Source organism: Oreochromis niloticus, linkage group LG7 (genome assembly GCF_001858045.2).
Source record: "Oreochromis niloticus isolate F11D_XX linkage group LG7, O_niloticus_UMD_NMBU, whole genome shotgun sequence".
NCBI classification, from domain to species: domain Eukaryota; kingdom Metazoa; phylum Chordata; class Actinopteri; order Cichliformes; family Cichlidae; genus Oreochromis; species Oreochromis niloticus.
This window is the reverse complement of record NC_031972.2, coordinates 11,765,043-11,782,652: the sequence shown is the minus strand read 5'-3', so window position 1 is coordinate 11,782,652 and position 17,610 is coordinate 11,765,043. Positions and strand designations below refer to the sequence as shown.

The 17,610-nt window shown below is 37.2% G+C and overlaps 1 protein-coding gene across 1 annotated transcript; it reads left to right on the top strand.

Annotated features, from left to right (window-relative positions):
* The first annotated feature begins 186 nt into the window (after positions 1–186).
* Positions 187–5,976, top strand: mat2al (methionine adenosyltransferase II, alpha-like). Its single transcript, XM_013277527.3, has 9 exons — positions 187–1,915; positions 2,865–2,942; positions 3,340–3,462; positions 3,569–3,681; positions 4,464–4,607; positions 4,717–4,935; positions 5,024–5,206; positions 5,327–5,460; positions 5,540–5,976. Exons 1-9 carry the CDS (start codon positions 1,840–1,842, stop codon positions 5,640–5,642), a joined length of 1,173 nt encoding a protein of 390 aa, XP_013132981.1. The 5' UTR covers positions 187–1,839; the 3' UTR covers positions 5,643–5,976.
* The last annotated feature ends 11,634 nt before the right edge of the window (positions 5,977–17,610 follow it).

Here is a 17,610-nt window from a genome sequence, read left to right as displayed (position 1 = left end):
TGTGATTCAGAAATAGAGCTGCAATATGGGATACAAGTTGAACATTATTTTAACAATATAACCGTTAGATTAACACAGTGGGTTAGCCTGTGGGCCTGGATGTGTTATGTGTGTAGGTTTTGTATGTCTTCTTTTCACACCAAATTGTGCTTCATTTACAGGTTTTTTTTTTTTTTTTTTGCTGTCTCAGCTTTCTTCCCCCACAGTGCAACACAGTAGTGTTTGTGTGCACTTGTGTTCATTTGTGTGTCATTTTTCTGCTGAAAGGACAAGGACTAACTGAAGATTGTGTAGCAGTCAAAGAAAAATAAAGCATTAATCACACACAAATACTGAAACCATTCAACCATTAATTCTATTTACTGAGCTCAGGATGTACTTCTCTAATAAAGAGGATCTGGGTGTGAGTTGTGGGAACTGATCATTGGGAGGGAGAATGCTTGCCAAATACTAACAGTAGCTGTGGATTACTGAAGTGGAAATAATAAAGACAAATCTTTAAGTGTGCATCAATGCTGGCTTGCTTGAAGTCACTGGTACAAAAAAGGTAGCCTTAGGCTAAAAGGGAGAGGACAGATACAGGTTGGTTACTTGCCAGATGAAGTAATGGGTATGACTGCAAACTGAGGGGGTAAAGGGAAGCAGGTGTGTGAATGGGTGTGGCTACAGATCATGGGTTAGTGCAGATAAGTGAATCAGGTGACCAGGTGAGGAGCAAAGTCTGATGGCATCGGGTGGACAGATGTAGAATTCCAGAGAGGTGCTAAAAGAGTGAATACTGAACACCTAAATCACAGAAGAAACTAATATTACAAGTCTTTGCATCACTAAACATTATGTTTCTTTTCTTTAATATGAAGCAATAAAAAAAAAGTTGTATCCATGGTCTTAATAGGCTTATCCAGCTACAATCACAATGCAAGCAAGTATTCATAATTAGTTGAGTTACACACAGTACAAGATTTGAGTAAATTGCCTCTGTTTATTTCTCTTTGGAGCGCATGCTTTTATAGAACCAAGGTTTTGTCTGTAGTTTTATTATTACATGATGAACAATTAATCTTAGAAAACGGGGCTCTAGAAAACTTTACATTGGGGGGCAAAGAGGTCTAGGCAGTGTCGCACATACCTCTTCAGTGAAGCAGTGAAAATCCCCTGGAGTCTACAAAATATCCACAAAAACACTTTAAAAGGATTTATTCTATTATAATGTTTTCTAAGAAAACAAAGACGATTTTTAGGTAGGTAAGTTTAAACAGTTCGTTTTTACAAGTAGTTTAAGGACATAAAAGTGTAAATGTAGGGGGGGCTCAGCTGGAGGGGACCTGTAGATCCGCCCCTGCCCTGTTAAGTGGCTCAGTCTAAATATATTCCATTATAATTTTAGAAGCTGGGAATGTGTTGTCTAGAAAAGTCTTCATTTGTAGCCCAAAGCTGTGAGATACATGGAGTGGGGAGTGACAAGTTCAATATAGAAAAGAAAATACTTATGCGTCCCAACAGTGCCATCTTGAGGCTGCCCGAGCTTGTAAACATTCCTTCTTCAGCCATCACAGCTGTTTGCAGATCCTGAAACGGAAATGACTTCTACGGTGTGCTGATTTATCATGTTTTCCTGCGTGACTACTGATGAAAGGTTTCATCAGTGGCTTTCTAGAGTTTCTAAATCCCAATTATCTTCAACCTTCAGAGTTAATCATTGCTTTATATAATCGGCGTCGGCGAACATCACAGGCTGCTTTCACTTTATAAAGCGATCCTACATCGGTACGATTGCCCTTTGCTTCATTTCGACGCGCTGAATTCAACTTTTCTGCAGCGACTGTTGACGAGCTGAAGATGAACCCAAGTAGCGGAACCCGCAGCGGGAAGACTTTCCTGTTCACGTCCGAGTCTGTCGGAGAAGGACACTCCGGTAGGCTAATGTGCTGTACTCATGTCTCACTGTGTAACGAACAATGTCCAGCTAGACATTCACACATGGATGTATCAGAGACACTTGGATATGTCTGGACATGCACACATACATTGTCTGTCCTTGTAACTCACTTACCACAGCCGTGATGTTAGCAAGCTACACAAGTGTATGGAAGATCATTTTACCTAAAACTGATATTGGGGGCAAATTATGATGATCAATTAACACTTCAGTTATTTCCGTTAAATGAGAATATAAATGTTAAAATATTCTAAAAATGTATTATTGCGGCAGAATAATTTAATTATATCCTTATATCCTAAATTCAAAATTTTAAAAATATGAAAAAAATGAGAACCTTAAATAATTAAGACGTTTTTTTGATAACTAACACTAGAGCGTGAAATATAATTTAATCCAAAATTGAAATTAAATAGGCAAATTGCCAAAAATGTGACATAAAAATGTATTTAAAATAGTTTTCATATTTAAACAAGATTGAAGCTTCAATACTAAAAATACTTTAAACATCTTTGAAAAAAAGAAAAGAAAGCATGATAATCTCAAAAGGTGGGAGGAGAAAAAAAATCATTTATTGGAAAGGTTCAGCATTTTAGAAAATATGTTAAGTGGTTTTCTTGGTATGAGTAAGTAAGTATACAACCATGATGCAAACTAAGTAGCTTGTAGAATCACCTTTATTAGCAGTTACTTGAAGTAATGTATGACTTACTTTTTTATCATTCTGAAGGAATTTTGGCCCACACTTCTTTAATACATCGCTTAGTAAAAATAAACATTGTTATTATATTTTATATATTATTATCCTTCTCCAACATGTCAGGATTCAAATTGAATACAAATCGGCAGAATGTATTTATTTTATTTTATTTTACTTTATTGTTGCCTAATTAGAATTTCTTACATACTAATTTTGTGTTCACAGATAAAATGTGCGATCAGATTAGTGATGCTGTGCTCGATGCGTACCTAAGTCAAGACCCTGACTCTAAAGTGGCCTGTGGTAAGTTTCCAGTTTTATTAGATTGGCGTGATCAAATTTTCACTATTTAGTAAGATTTCCGTCAGAAAGTCAACATAGAAATTCCAAATCATCTGCTATTGTTATGTGAATGATGAGATAAGCAGTTGGAGCATAGATTGTGATGTGTCAGAACTAATAGTACTAACAGATCTTTAGAGTGAATAAAGTTCAATTAGTTTTGAATGTAGCTGCAAAGGTAGGCTACTTTGGTAACTAATAATTAAACAGTGTTTGCCTTTTAGATCAAAGTTCAGGTCAGCATTTTTCTTCTGGGTGCCTCTTGGATGACGAAATAAATGCGCTTTCAGATAACAAACATTCATCTTCTTCCTTTCTCCCTAAGACTCGCTCACAGTATTTGTTTCAATTGTTACAGAATGTGTGGCAAAGACTGGCATGATTTTACTAGTTGGAGAAGTAACATCCAAAGCCACGGTAGACCTCCAGACAGTGGTGCGAAACACCATTAAGAAGATTGGCTATGATGACTCCTCAAAAGGTAAACTACGGATGGAACTGGTATTCTTTTGTTACGTGATTTTACTGAAGCTCAGAAAGTCAGAGTCAAAGAGTGTTGCTGATATTTTTTCAACTGTGATGTGCAGGCTTTGACTACAAGACCTGCAATGTACTAGTGGCTCTGGAACCGCAGTGTGAGGAGATCTCAGACTGTGTGTTTGAAGGCAGGGATCAGGAGGATATCGGTGCAGGGGACCAGGTTCAGTATTTGATTTTCAGCCACCATGTTTGAATAAGTATTTTGGATTTATGCTTGGAGTTGGGGCTAGGATTAGGAGGCCAATAATAAACACATTAACCCTTTTTTATGTTTTTGGTTCAGCAGCAAAGGCATAGGAAATTCATAAATCAACAATTTTGTAATTTAAAGATGAAAATATTGAAAAAAGTCATAATTCTGATTGTAACTCTTTTGACATTCAAATACTGAAAACTACCCATAAGAAACGACATCACAACTTTCATACATATTTTTGTGTTACTCTTACTGTTTTTGATCTCTTTAATGAAGTAGAAATATTTCTTCCTAAGTAAATTATTATTTAGATTTTTGTGCTATAATATTCATAAGAGATTAATATGTGTGTGTGTGTGTGTGTGTGTGTGTATCATGTAACCACAAGGAATTTCCAGTTTTTCAGAAATCGTGAATAAACTGATGATTGGCGCTACTCCCTCGCCTCCCTTTAGAATTTTTAAATGGTGTATTCACCGAAGGACTGTTTGAAAAATACTTGATTTTTAGCACTAAATAAAAAATATGGAAAGAGAGGGTCAAGGCATTACCTTGACTACAGGGTTTCATTTACTTGGAATGACTGTGTAAGCTTATTCGTTGAGATATTCAAGTGGCAAACCAAGCAACATATTATTTGCAAAACATTTCATATTTTTCAGAGACATAATTTGTAAATATTTGCAATCACTTCTATTTAAAGATTTAAACAAAAACTTTTATGTAACTGGCCTTTCACCCTTAAGGGCTTGATGTTTGGCTATGCCACAGATGAGACTGAGGAGTGCATGCCGTTGACCCTGCTTCTGGCTCATAAACTCAACTACAGGATGAAGGAGCTGTCGCGGAATGGAGTGTGTCCTTGGATACAGCCAGACTCCAAATCACAGGTAAGGTTTTTCATAAGGAAAATCTTGCACACTTCATCTTTTTTGTGTTTTTCCTTTAATATTATGGATGAAACTATACCCTCTCCGCTTTTTGGTTTCTCTTCTGTAGGTCACTGTGGAGTATCGAGACAACATGGGAGCCATGGAGCCCCTGCGTGTCCACACTGTGGTGATCTCAGTACAGCACAGTCCTGACATCACCCTGGAGGAGATCAGATGCAACCTGATGGAGAAGGTGGTGAAGGCTGTCATTCCTGCCAAGTACCTAGATGATAACACCATCTACCATCTGCTGCCGAGTGGGAAATTCCTTATGGGGGGTCCACAGGTTAGGAATGACTAAAGCTTGGAGGAAATTGTGATTTTCATCCGATGTGAGGGCATGAATGCCTTTGACATTTTTTATACATCAACAGGGAGATGCGGGACTCACAGGACGTAAAATCATAGTGGACACCTACGGAGGATGGGGTGGGCATGGAGGAGGGGCTTTCTCTGGAAAGGACTATTCCAAAGTAGATCGGTCTGGAGCTTATGCAGCACGTTGGGTAGCCAAGTCACTTGTCAAGGCTGGACTGTGCAGGAGAGCTCTTGTTCAGGTGACGATCGAATGGTATTAAGGCGATCAAAGTGTAAAGAAAGTATTTCACTGTTTATTCGCGTCACTGTTTTTGTGCCTAACGTGTGATGGTTGGTGTCCACTCTGCCATGCTCTTAAGATCTCCTATGCTATTGGTGTGAGCCATCCACTCTCCATCTCAGTGTTTCACTACGGCACATCTAACAGAGACGAAGATGAGCTGCTGCAGATCGTACAGAAGAACTTTGATCTGAGGCCTGGAGTGATTGTGAAGTATGTGCAGTCTGTCCTAGTTGCATCTGATAAAGATAAGAGATTCTTTTATTAACAGTGTAACACTTCGCTTTTACAGAGAGCTGGGATTGAAGAAGCCAATTTACCAGGCCACTGCCTGCTACGGTCATTTTGGCAGGAAGGAGTTCCCTTGGGAAAAGCCGAAGACTCTGGTGTTTTGAGTTTAGTGTTGAGTGTTTTCTAGTTGTGTCCTAGTAAAGTCCGCTTAGTGTCACATAATCAATCATGTCTAAATTCACCTGTTTAAATGTCTTCTCTCTGTTTAAGTGTCTCCTCATTTCTGGCTTTAAACTGCAAAAGCAGTGGCCACCACCTTTTATAACAAAGATTAATTACTATTTTTTTAATTAGAAAAAAGAAACACATTGATGTATTGTTGTATGATGGTTACTGTAAAACTGTCACTTTTATACACACTGTCAAAATTCTGAATCTATATCTGTACTATACATTTATTGATTAAAAGGCTGCAATAAAAATGGACTTTTATTATAATATCATGTAACACTAATACACTAATTTGAAATACTTCTTCACATTGCACTTAAAGATGGAGTGACCAATGAAGTATGATCTGTATCATGTAACCACCCACAAATATATACAGATACTAATCAGTCTGCATATTCACTCTATAAAAAAAAAAAGATGTTGCTTTGGCTCTACAAAGTGGACATGAACATCCATCTACTTTTTCCACTTACCCAACTCCGGGTGAACTTATCCCCGACATAGGGAGACAGCCATTCACAGTCCCATTAACACCTATGTGCATGTCTTTGGACTGTAAGAGGAAGCTGGAGAAAACATGCAGGGAAGAGGGTGAACATGCAAACTCTACACAGGAAGACCCCAGCTGGCTGCTAGAGGCAAACCAGGACCTTATTACTTCTTACTTAGTCCACAGTGCCAACTGCCGTGCTGTCCTGGTTATGAACAGTCAAACAATCATTTTGAGATGCATGGTGAGAACAAACAGTACACTGGCAAGGAGACGTTGTTTATTATACCCGTTGCTATGGGGAGTCCCCTTTATCAGTTTAAACTGATCAGAACTCTATGTGAGGAGGTTTAGAGTAAATACACGCCCACTTAAAAAAAAATGTGCTTAAATCAACAGTGCCTTGCTTTGTGGAGTTAAACTACTGCACATCCAAAATGAATATTCCCTCAGGATCGATGGTAATTACCTTAGAAAGCTGAAGCCTCTAACTAACCTCCCTCTTGCAAGTTTAGATAATAAAGATAGCAGTAATACAAATGGCAAGTTCCAGTTTCTAAGTTTCTTTTTAAGATACTTTGATGTGTTACTACATTGTCCCTTTTTTGTATGTATTTTTGACTCACTTCCACCATGCATTTGACTCCCAGATGAAAGCACTATAATAGGCGCACACTACTAATTGTGACTTTTAATCATTTTATTTCAATTATAGAAACAAGATTAATTCAAATTGTTTTTTGATGAGGAAAACAAAATTCCAAATGACTCCACGAATGGACTGATAGTGATGTTCTGCAGATGCCATGCCTGGAGATGGCGCTGTTGCATCATGTGTGGGCTGGACTGACCCTTTGGCCTTGTAGCCACTCTGCTTGGTGAGTAATGTCCCCCAGAGGACATTCTTCTTGTTGATGGAAAAACATGACATACACCTACAGAGTGAACACTTACATCGGGTGTTTCCATGAAAGTGCAGTGCACAGAGAGATGAATAATACCACCATGTTGTCAGATTTCAGTCCAGAGGGGGAGTGAGTTGGAAATGTGGGGAAAAGAGAAAAACATTCATTTAGTGATTCTGGCTTTTAAGTTCATGCAGAACTCCCTACATTTTACCATGCAGCTAAAGAACAGCCAGTTTGCAGCAAACTGAATGAATTTAATGGTTGGGAAGTGTAAAAGCTAAAACTTACGTTTTTTTTCTTTTCTTCTTTTTTATCGTCACTGTGCCAAAAATTATGTGTAAGGAAATCAATCCAGCGAGGTGTGCAGAGGCATGAAGCAGCCACTCTGTCCTCAAGTACAGCCTTGTTTATCTAATGTGTCATCCATGCTAATGGAGAGAACAGGATACTGGGTAACTCGTTATATTAAACCTTTTAAAAACAATTAGACTATCATATTTAAAGGAACATAAATCACAATCTTAATATTCTGTAAATATTAGCTTAAAAATTACAGAAATATGTCCTCTTGTAAAACAATTTATCTGAAAAGGATATCTTTATCTTCAATACAAAATTATACAATATTTATAATCAAGGAGCTAAATTAATTTGCTGAAATCTAGATTTACATATATTGGATTTATTTATTTAGTAGTTTTTTGTTAGACAGAAGGACATAAAAACACTAACAGTTGCAGTAAGCCAGGTTTTATGCATTGCGTAAACAGCTGATTCTACCTCATTGCAACATAAGAATTTTGCATAACACACTCAAAATACGGTGTTTAACTTTTCTTTTTAAACTAAAAATTTATAATTAATCTTTTGCACTCAGTTTTTAGCTGTGTTGAAACATTAAACTAACAGGTATTGGTAATATGACTGTATTTAGCATTTGTGCTATTATTTCGTCACAAGATTTTTTACTAATGAATTTAGTTCAGTGGTATATGCTTAAATAATTTTATTTGTGTTAAATCACTAACAAAAATCCTATTCAGTATATAAAAAACATTTATTGTATTTTGTATTATACTGTAAATGCTTTTTAGTCTAAACCTTAATAGTGGAAGTACTGTATTGGTAAAGGTTACACTCACGTGTGCAAAAGAATTCTTGTGATTTCCTTTTGATATATTTCAGAGGTGTTAAAACGACTGACTTTAGCCTTTATGCACCTATAACACCTTATAGCATTTTTCATTTAATTTCATAGCAATAACATCTAATTTGTATCCACAGCACTTGTATATTACTGACACTTTATTTGGCACATCTTGCTAATACTCTTTTACTCTAATACGCTTTTTATCTTTATAGCTGGCCAACTGATGTCGGTCCATGTTGACATGATAAAATCACTCATTTGCTGCAGATTGTGCCAGTGGATCAGCAGTTTCTGCAATCCTCAGACCAGCCTGTCCTTTATCAACAGCCATGCTGTGTTCAGAGTCACTTAAATCACCTTTCTTCCTCATTCTGATGTTTGGTTAGAACTTGACCATGGTTGCATACCTGAATGTGTTGCTTTCATATGATTGGTTCATTAATATTTGCATTAACAAGGAGCTGAACAAGTATATATAGTGAATATACAAAGAGTTTACATTTCTAATCCAGATCATGTTAACAGTTATTAATGCCACTGATTCTATGAACATCCTTTAAGTTTTAATTTCAGACTGCTTTCTGTATAAATCAGCTTCCACACACTTCACATATTTTCCAGGCATTTCTCAAATGCATGAACAAATGAAATGGAACAAATGGATTTTGTTGTTGCAACAGCTGAAGATACTGTATTTTAAAAAGAAAGACCTACACTGTGCTTTTATTATGAAATCTCACCTTCGTTATCACATTTTACCACTCCGTCCTTCTTAACAAGAGAGACACATTTGTGTGAGACTTACTCTGTCAAAGAAATTATTCATAGTTTTCAATCAGCAGTTCGTCAGTGTTTAACAGTAATTGAATTTTGATATGGGGGCAATTATTCATCATTTAAGGTTATTTGCATTAATTTGGAATATTAATGGGTTCTTTTGGGGTGAAAGAGGAGATGAGTATTTGGTCACAGAGGAGCTACACCACTCCAGGCAGCACATGGGAGAAGTTTGCCTTAAATTCTTTCTATCAGACAGGTTCTGTAAGACGTGATTAATTATGTTAAAAGGGTTTTTTTTTTTTCTTTAACCTGAGCTGTTATCATTTTCTAACCCTAACTAAACTGAAATATAAAATATTTTTTAAAACCCTGAAGGCTAAGTTCTCCTTGCCTTCAGGTCCAGGTCACTCAACACTGCTACTAACATTTTATGGCTCAAACATAGTGCAAGCATCTGCAGATTATTTTTCTTTGAAAATAATTATTCAGAAAATTAAGTCTTTCTGGAAACAGGCCCAGAAGAGCTTAAGAAAATCATTCGGCGTTTCTTGATATCTTCTCAGAATTAGAATTGAAAATAGTTTTTTTTAAATTAAATTTTCTGGATATTTTCCTCCAATGAAGAACATACATGTTGTCATAGTTACCATTTGCTTTCAAGCTCATGCTCAATGATTGCTCAGCATCTACAAGATGACCTGCTATTATGTTTTTGTTTGTTTGTTTTAAATAACAAAATTTGTGTCTCTGTTGAAAGGCATAAACCATAGGCAGTGGTTTGAGGCCTGCGTGTGGCTTCTCCAGATAGTCACTTTGTGTTCTTCAAATTGGTCAGTAATGAGCAGGAGCTGGACCTCTCCACAGAGGTCCAGCTAAAAACAGACATAGCCGTTATAGCATGCCGCACAGGATTTTGAGCTTCCGTTTTTGAACTATAGACTGCATTTTAATATGACACTCTATTGGGTTTGACTGACTTTTGAAGCAGCCTCAAGTGGCACACAGAGGAACTGCAGCTTTTCACAGCACCTCTGCCTTGGCTTAATCTTTCAGCTTTGCAGTTTCCCCTTGAATAAACTGAGTTAAGATGTGTTCCTTAGCACACCCTTCTAGTAGTATGTGGTTATAACAAAAGTCAAATGCTTTTCAGCATTCAGTTTTGCGTTACTGAATTCATAATAGTAGTAATTTTTAATTCCATCCCCACTAATACTAACATTTGCATTCAGCACAGAGGTATGTTTTGAGTTTTGCAGAAAACTTAGCATGGCTGTAGACTCTCTCTCTCTCCCCCTCTTTTTCGATTTCCCTCCAAGTAGCAGATGATAAGAGGCAATCCTATGGTGCTACATTTTCCCCTCAAATTTCAAGTGTAATGAGATTTTTCGGACTGGACACACAGCAAGGTTACAGTATAAGGACAGCAGCTGTGAGGGTGTGAGATAAGAACAGATTGGCTTGGTGATAGAAGAGACGAGACGGTTTCAGTCTGGAATAGCTGATTTTCTGATTCAGCGCTCAGAGCTCTTTGATTGTTTTGACAACCTGCTAAGATATTCAGGAAAAGGACCGCTGCAGCTCATGAAATTTGCAGATCCTGATTGACTGTAGGATATTTTCATAGAGGCCATCCATATGTATGGTATGTGTGTGTGTGTGTGTGTGTGTGTGTGTGTGTTGGCATATGTGGGCTGGTTTTAGCTGAGCTGGAGGTGGAGGACTTGGATTTCTTTCTCAGCTGGTCTCTTATAGGATTTTCAAAAGGATGGGAAGACTTCTCCAACCATCTCTCTCTCACACACATCAAGCAGACACACAGATTTTGTATCTTTTTTTTAAAGAGACCTCTTTCTGGTTATACTTGACTTTACTTGGTCTTTGCACATTGTGACAAGACGCCAGAGGCTTTTCCACAAATGTGAATTTACTTAATTGACCACACGGGGCTCTAGGAGGATTCTATAGAAGCCAGGAAGCCAGGAGTCCCAGTCTCCAAATACCACCACAGAAGCTTACAAAATGAAAATAGAAGTTTAATTATAAATGTATTTCCGAATTTAAAATTTTACAGTATGGCAAATTTATTGCAAAGCCAGATGATGAATAATTTGAAAGCAACAAACGTCACCAGACACCCCCCCCCCAATAAACAAAATACAACACAAAAAACTGTAAACATAACATTGATTAATAGATATTTGTTAATACCACTTTATTAAGGTAAACTTCTCAGCAAATAATTGTATTTTTATACTTGCAGTAGTTTATGTCTAATAGTCAGACATGCAGAAATACTGCACTTCCACAATGATGTGGAACATCGTCTTTAGTGCAGATATCCATTAGTTGTGGTTGCAGCATTTTAGCACTTAAATAGCACTACAGAAGAGGTACAAGCATAAAGGGAGTAACATTTTTAAAGTTGGAGGTAATTTCAAATGCAAAATGTCTAACTGATCAACAAATTTCGGCCAACACACTACACAAACACAGTGTGTGCAGTTTGTCACACATCATGTCTGCTAGCTAAAGTTATGGCTGCTGTTGTTTCCCAGGGAGAAAAAAGAATGCGAGGTTTCTAAATATAAAGAAAGACAGAAGAGGAGAAGAAAAAAGGAAATGATTTTAAAGGTAAACACCCTTCAGTGACATTTGATAAACTAGGAATTTAAAGCTTACATGTCCTAATTGATTTAAAAGGTTTTTGAACGTATATCTACACATGATATGTTGCTGAAGGGTTTTTTTTCATATTGTGAAATGTTTTGCAAAACAAATTGAAGTATTTGAACTCTGTGTTATTCATAGTTTGCATGAATATACTAGGCAGTTTAGTGCAGGCCAAACAGGTTGGTTTGCACTGCACTGTACTTTGTACTTTGGTTGCATTATGCCGGTCTAGTACAGAGAAGCTGTGGTATTCATAATCAATGTTAGCTTACATTAGGAGTAGCAGACATATAATTTGAATGTAAGCTGATGATGTTGATTAGAGTCACTCACTGAATTCCACTTTTACACTAGCTTTATACTAGGGTTTGGAAAGCAGTCATGATATAGCTCATGTATTGCCATCTTATAGCTTGTTAAATTCAGTTGGCTAAATCCACAAAAGAGCAGTAAATCTTAGAATGGTAGCAGCACACGTCAGCTGATGACAACCTGCATACAAAGAAATGCTGCTGGAGCTCAAAATAGAAATGTTTGCGTTATTTCTAATTGATTATTTTACCTGGCTGACCCACTGCAGCTAAACTTTGGATTCGACCTGACAAATCCAATTTTAACGCCTAACTGTGCTCATTTGTATGTTAAGGGTGGCAAAATCATTCATGTGAAATGTAGGGAATAGGACATTGATTCACTGAATAAGTACTTGAGTATTTTTAACACAGTATATATATATTTCTGTGTAAGTGAAGAATGTACTTTTTGCCATCCCTGCCAATATTATCACCTTCTTCTTCAGCTTGAACTGAGCGGTACCCCTAATATACTCCCCTTTAATCATGTTCATTCTCATTAGTACAAACAAAAATCTTAGCATCTTCAGCTCCACCTCCTGTCTTTTTGTCACTGCCACCATCTCTGAACCATTCATCATAGCAGGTCTGACTACCATCTTGTAAACCTTCCCTTTCACACTTGCTGCTATCCTTATCTCACAAGTCACCCCTGACGCTCGTCACCACCCACTCCACTCTTCCTGCACTTTCTTCTTCACCTCTCTCCTGTAAAGATTTTCCTGTTGAGTTCATGAGCTCTGCCACTCATCTCAAGTCATATTGAATCTGTTTTGTAAATTCTAAGTTTAAGAATGGATGATTTAGTATTCTGCTGCTTCAAGCTTTGATGTGTAGGGCATTCAGAGATGCTGTTCTCGATACTTTGGTTGTTATGATTGGCATCAACAAGATCCCAGAGAACTTACTGGATATTTCCTCTTTTACCAAACATTGTCTGTCAACCATAGAGATGGTTGTATGGAAAAATCCCAATAGACATTGGTGAGTGCTCAAGCATCCCAAAATTAGATATATAGCATCCTGAAAAATAACATTGTTTTCTAATATTATCTTTTCCCAACGTGTCCACTGGAAACAGTGCAGGTCCAGTCTTGGTTATATATATTTATTCTATAAATAGCACCAAAAATGTAATTTAGGCTAGATTGTTAGAGATTATTAGCTAATTTAGCTTTCTGAGCTATAAGTCTGCTGGTATATCACTAGTTGCAAACCAAGGAGTAGGTGTACTTTGTTAGCATCCTGTTCTGCTCAAATTGAGCTTCAGTTTTTGTTTGTATTACAGCAGAGTTCCAGAGATCAAGTCAGAGGGATGTTACCTGTCAGTGGCCAGCAGCAGTCCAGTTCATTAAGAATATGTTTATGAAGTGATTATAAATGAGCCTTTTATTGGGTGGTAAATTCTGTTTCACTGTTGCATTTACCTTTTGGTGTCAACACAAAGCTTGAAAGAAGAGGATAGAAAAGGTTAGAAGAGAGCTGGATGACAGCAAAAGGAGAGAGAGCAAAAAGAAACAGGTACAAGTGGCCAAAAAAAAATCAAAACAAAATTATAAAGATATAATCATTTCACACTCTAAACCCAACATATGAATTGATATGAACGGTACCATTTAACAGGATCCATTTCATTGTATACATTGGCTTGAACAGGATAGTTTCCATTATGTTGAAGTGACAGACTACAAATCTATTCTTCACCCCATATCTGCATATCTGATATCCCGTGTTAATTCTGTACATTAAAGGGAGGATTTATATGAGTTACAAAACTTTAATGTGAAAGAAATTCTATTACTAGTTTGCATTTTGTCCAGGTGGAGTGGCAATGTATGTGTGCGTATTTTCTTAATTAAATTAATAAATTAGTGCTATATTGAAAACTGTGATTATTCATTCTGAAACACTGTTAGACACTACAGTAGGTCAACTAATTAGATTGCTTTTGAATATTTGTAACAGTTTAATGTGTACCCAGTTGAATTTAGGTTTGCAAAGGTGAAAGGGATTGAATATGTCTGCAAGCAGATTATTGCATTAATATTAATAGCAAGACGATGTATGCATGATATTATGATTTAAGGCTGAGCCACCCTAAAGGTTGCAGTTCCTGATCCTAGATCAGTAGTAGTAGTTTCTTCAATACTCAAACCAGCTCATCTTGCACCAACAACCACATCATATTCAGAGTCACTTAACTCACCTTTCCTGGCTGATTGATTGGTTGACAGATATTTGTGTTAATTGGGAGTTGAACAGGTGTATCCAATAAAATGAGTATTTTGATTTAATCAGATCCAAGGTTCTTTTTTTTGTCACATGCGTAGTCATACAAGTACAACACACAGTGACTGTGCAAAACATTATAAACAATAGGTATAGTTAAACTAATCAGGCTTCTAACATCTAGTTATTGTATCTGAACCATCATGTTAGTGTGTTCTGTCTTAAATGCTTAATGCAATGAGCAAAATCAGTTTCCCTGTAAGAAAAATACTGAAGGACATAATTGTTATTTTATCAAACATTTGCATATATTATTAATAATATATGTGCAAAAGACAAAATAAGGGGTTTTTCATCTAGATGCAGGCGTAAATAATAATTTTAGTCATTTGACTCCATTCATACCTTGAGGGCCTCTATTGCAACCCCAGTTAAACTGCAATCAATGTTGGGTGTAATAGGATTAAAAGAAGGTGAAATGTGTCTTCTAGAACAACTCTGAACGCTAGCATACATACATGCTAAAATGTTAGCAAAAAAAATGGAGGCCTGTTGGTAGTGGTGGAGTAAATTCACTACAGTCTTTAGGGTTTATCATCCATCCATCCATCCATTCGCTTCCGCTTATCCTTTCCAGGGTCGCGGGGGGCGCTGGAGCCTATCCCAGCTGTCATAGGGCGAAAGGCGGGGTACACCCTGGACAGGTCGCCAGTCTGTCGCAGGGTCAACACACAGGGACAGACAACCATTCACGCTCATATTCACTCACACATTCACACCTAGTGACAATTTGGATTTATCATCATAGTAACAAAAACATCTGTACACACTGTGATGGCAGTGATCTGAAAGTTGCCATGCTCTTGCACTGGAGTCTGAAAAGTTACCCGTGCCACATTGCAAAAACTCCCAATTTCCCAGAAAAAAACCTACTGGGCTCAGTGCCCTGTTTCTTGACTTCTTCTGAGTTTCTACCATCAAGTATTCAGTAGCTGACTTTGTGAAGTCAGAACGATTCATTTCCACATCTCAAATCTGCCATCCACTCACAAAATCCACCCAGAGAAATCCCGCTGACTTCACTGACTGAAAGATGTTGGCTAATATGCAGATCAGGGGCTGGAGCAGACACTTTCCCCTCCTTTAACTTTTCTCTTTTAATGTATCACCTTGAAATCCACAGGGCATCCTCCCAGGAGTCCCTTTGTCTATGAATGCTAATGGGATCTCTCTATGTTAATAATAAATAGCTGCTGATAAAATAATAAATTTCTAATGTCCCTCTCAGACCTTATTCCTGCTCCTCCATCTCAGATTAGTTTATCAGGGCTTTGCTGCCCCCCCAAACACTTTGAGCTTAATTATTTAAAAAGCCTGAAAAATTCATATCCTTCTTTTTTTGGGGTGCAAAAGCCATCGTTCAGCCTGTGAAAATTTGGAAAAAGGCAGAGGGGGATGAAATATTAAGTAGCGCACAGGCCCTTCAATTATTTTTAAGATGCATGAATGTTAAAAAACACATGCAGCATTTTCGAGGCAGAATTATTCTTATAGCAATATAATACAGCATTGTTAATTATTTAGGGCTAAATCTCCCTGCCGAGACTTTACACATTTAAGTTTAATCACCTTTAGGGAATTTGGATACAATCGCTCGCCTTTCATTTATTTTGTTCACCCTCAAGCTATAAAATTAAGTATAAAAAATATATATTTTATGCTGCAAATATTAAAAAAGTGGCCATTTGGGAACGCACCCTAGTGGCTTCCAGTCTTTTCACTAGCTTTTCTTTTGGATGGTCAGACACTGGAACGCTGTCGCCATCCTCTCTCATTAATGTTTAACAGACAACAAATCGTATAAAAAAGATGTTTCCATTCTCATCTGTAATTCAAGCATTCCTCTGCCTCTATCCTATCCCCAGTATCGCTCCTTCACAACACAAATGCTTTTGTTTGCTGGCTATCATTGCGCTGTATTATTTAGAGGACGAACAACAGAAAGCCTTTCGCCATCTTCTTCTCCTCTTCTTAATTCATTTGAACACTGGCTCCTCAGGCCTGTCAGTGCATCTACCACTGGGATCAATTTCACCACTGCAAACCTGCTGGATCAGATCAGATGGGAGGTACACGCTTAAAAACGCCCTCGCTATCTTTGGTACCGGCCCTCTGAGGGTGAAATCTTCTGGGGGAGCTTTCCTCTCACTGAAATAGATAAAAAAAAACTTTTAGGAGAAGAGGTTCTAGATTAATAACAGTTTAAAACTCCTTCATGTAATTGAAAAGAACATAAATGGCAATGAGAGTTAAATGATGGGCTTGGAGACGTATTTGAGTCTCAAATTAATTTTAATGGCTTCGTGACATGCCCAGAGGTTCTGGGTCAGTTTTTTCTTTTTTTTCCTCCCTCTGTCTTCTTCTCTGTCCCTGTTTTACGTACTATTTAACTAAAGAACACAGAACTGAAAAGATCTGAAGATAAAACTTTAGAATGAAATATGGAACATAATTGGTATTAAAAGTCAAAAGAAGTTATATTAAATGTTATTTTATGTCTTTTTTTGCAAACCTTTTGGTGTTTGGATTGTTGGACAGAATCTAAAAAAAGGATCGGGATCAAATTTGTGTCAGTACATCTTAACAAATACAGTAAAATGAAACAATAGGACTACATTTGATTGCAACATCCATGCCTTTCATTGACTCGTCTGTCTCTTCTGTGGATACCTTTTCCAATTTCTCTGTCAGTTTTTAGTTTCAGTTCTTTCTTAAAGAGAGAGGTCAATAGACTGCAAGTGCAACTAGTGGTAAGGCTAATTTCACCCAGCACCTTCTTTTACCTTCAAATTTGATGCAAGGGAAAAGACTTTTTAATTTTCATTTGGCTGTTTTGAATTACAAATGCCACATGCTGTGATGCAAACATATAAGAAGTGTGTCAAAATATCCTTGGGCATGATATTAAACCCCAAGTTGCTCTGATTTGTCCATCGGAGGATGAATGGGTGTGAATGTTAGAAAGCACTTGTTTGAGTAGGTGAATGAGACATGTAGTATAAAAAGCTTTGAGTGCTCCAGTAGAAAAGAACCAGTTGATTTACCATCTCAGGAGGACGTTTCTTTGCAGCCATCTTGAGTCCAGTGCTGATGAACCCAAAGATGTAGCTGAGTCAGATTCATGTCCTCAGGCTAACAGTAGTGTATTTGCTTTAGGTTGTGGTCAAATAAGATAACATCAAGCTGTGCTTTTTATTCTTTATCTAGAGCTACATTAGTTGTTACAACAACAACAACAACTATTTTCCTGTTTAAAAT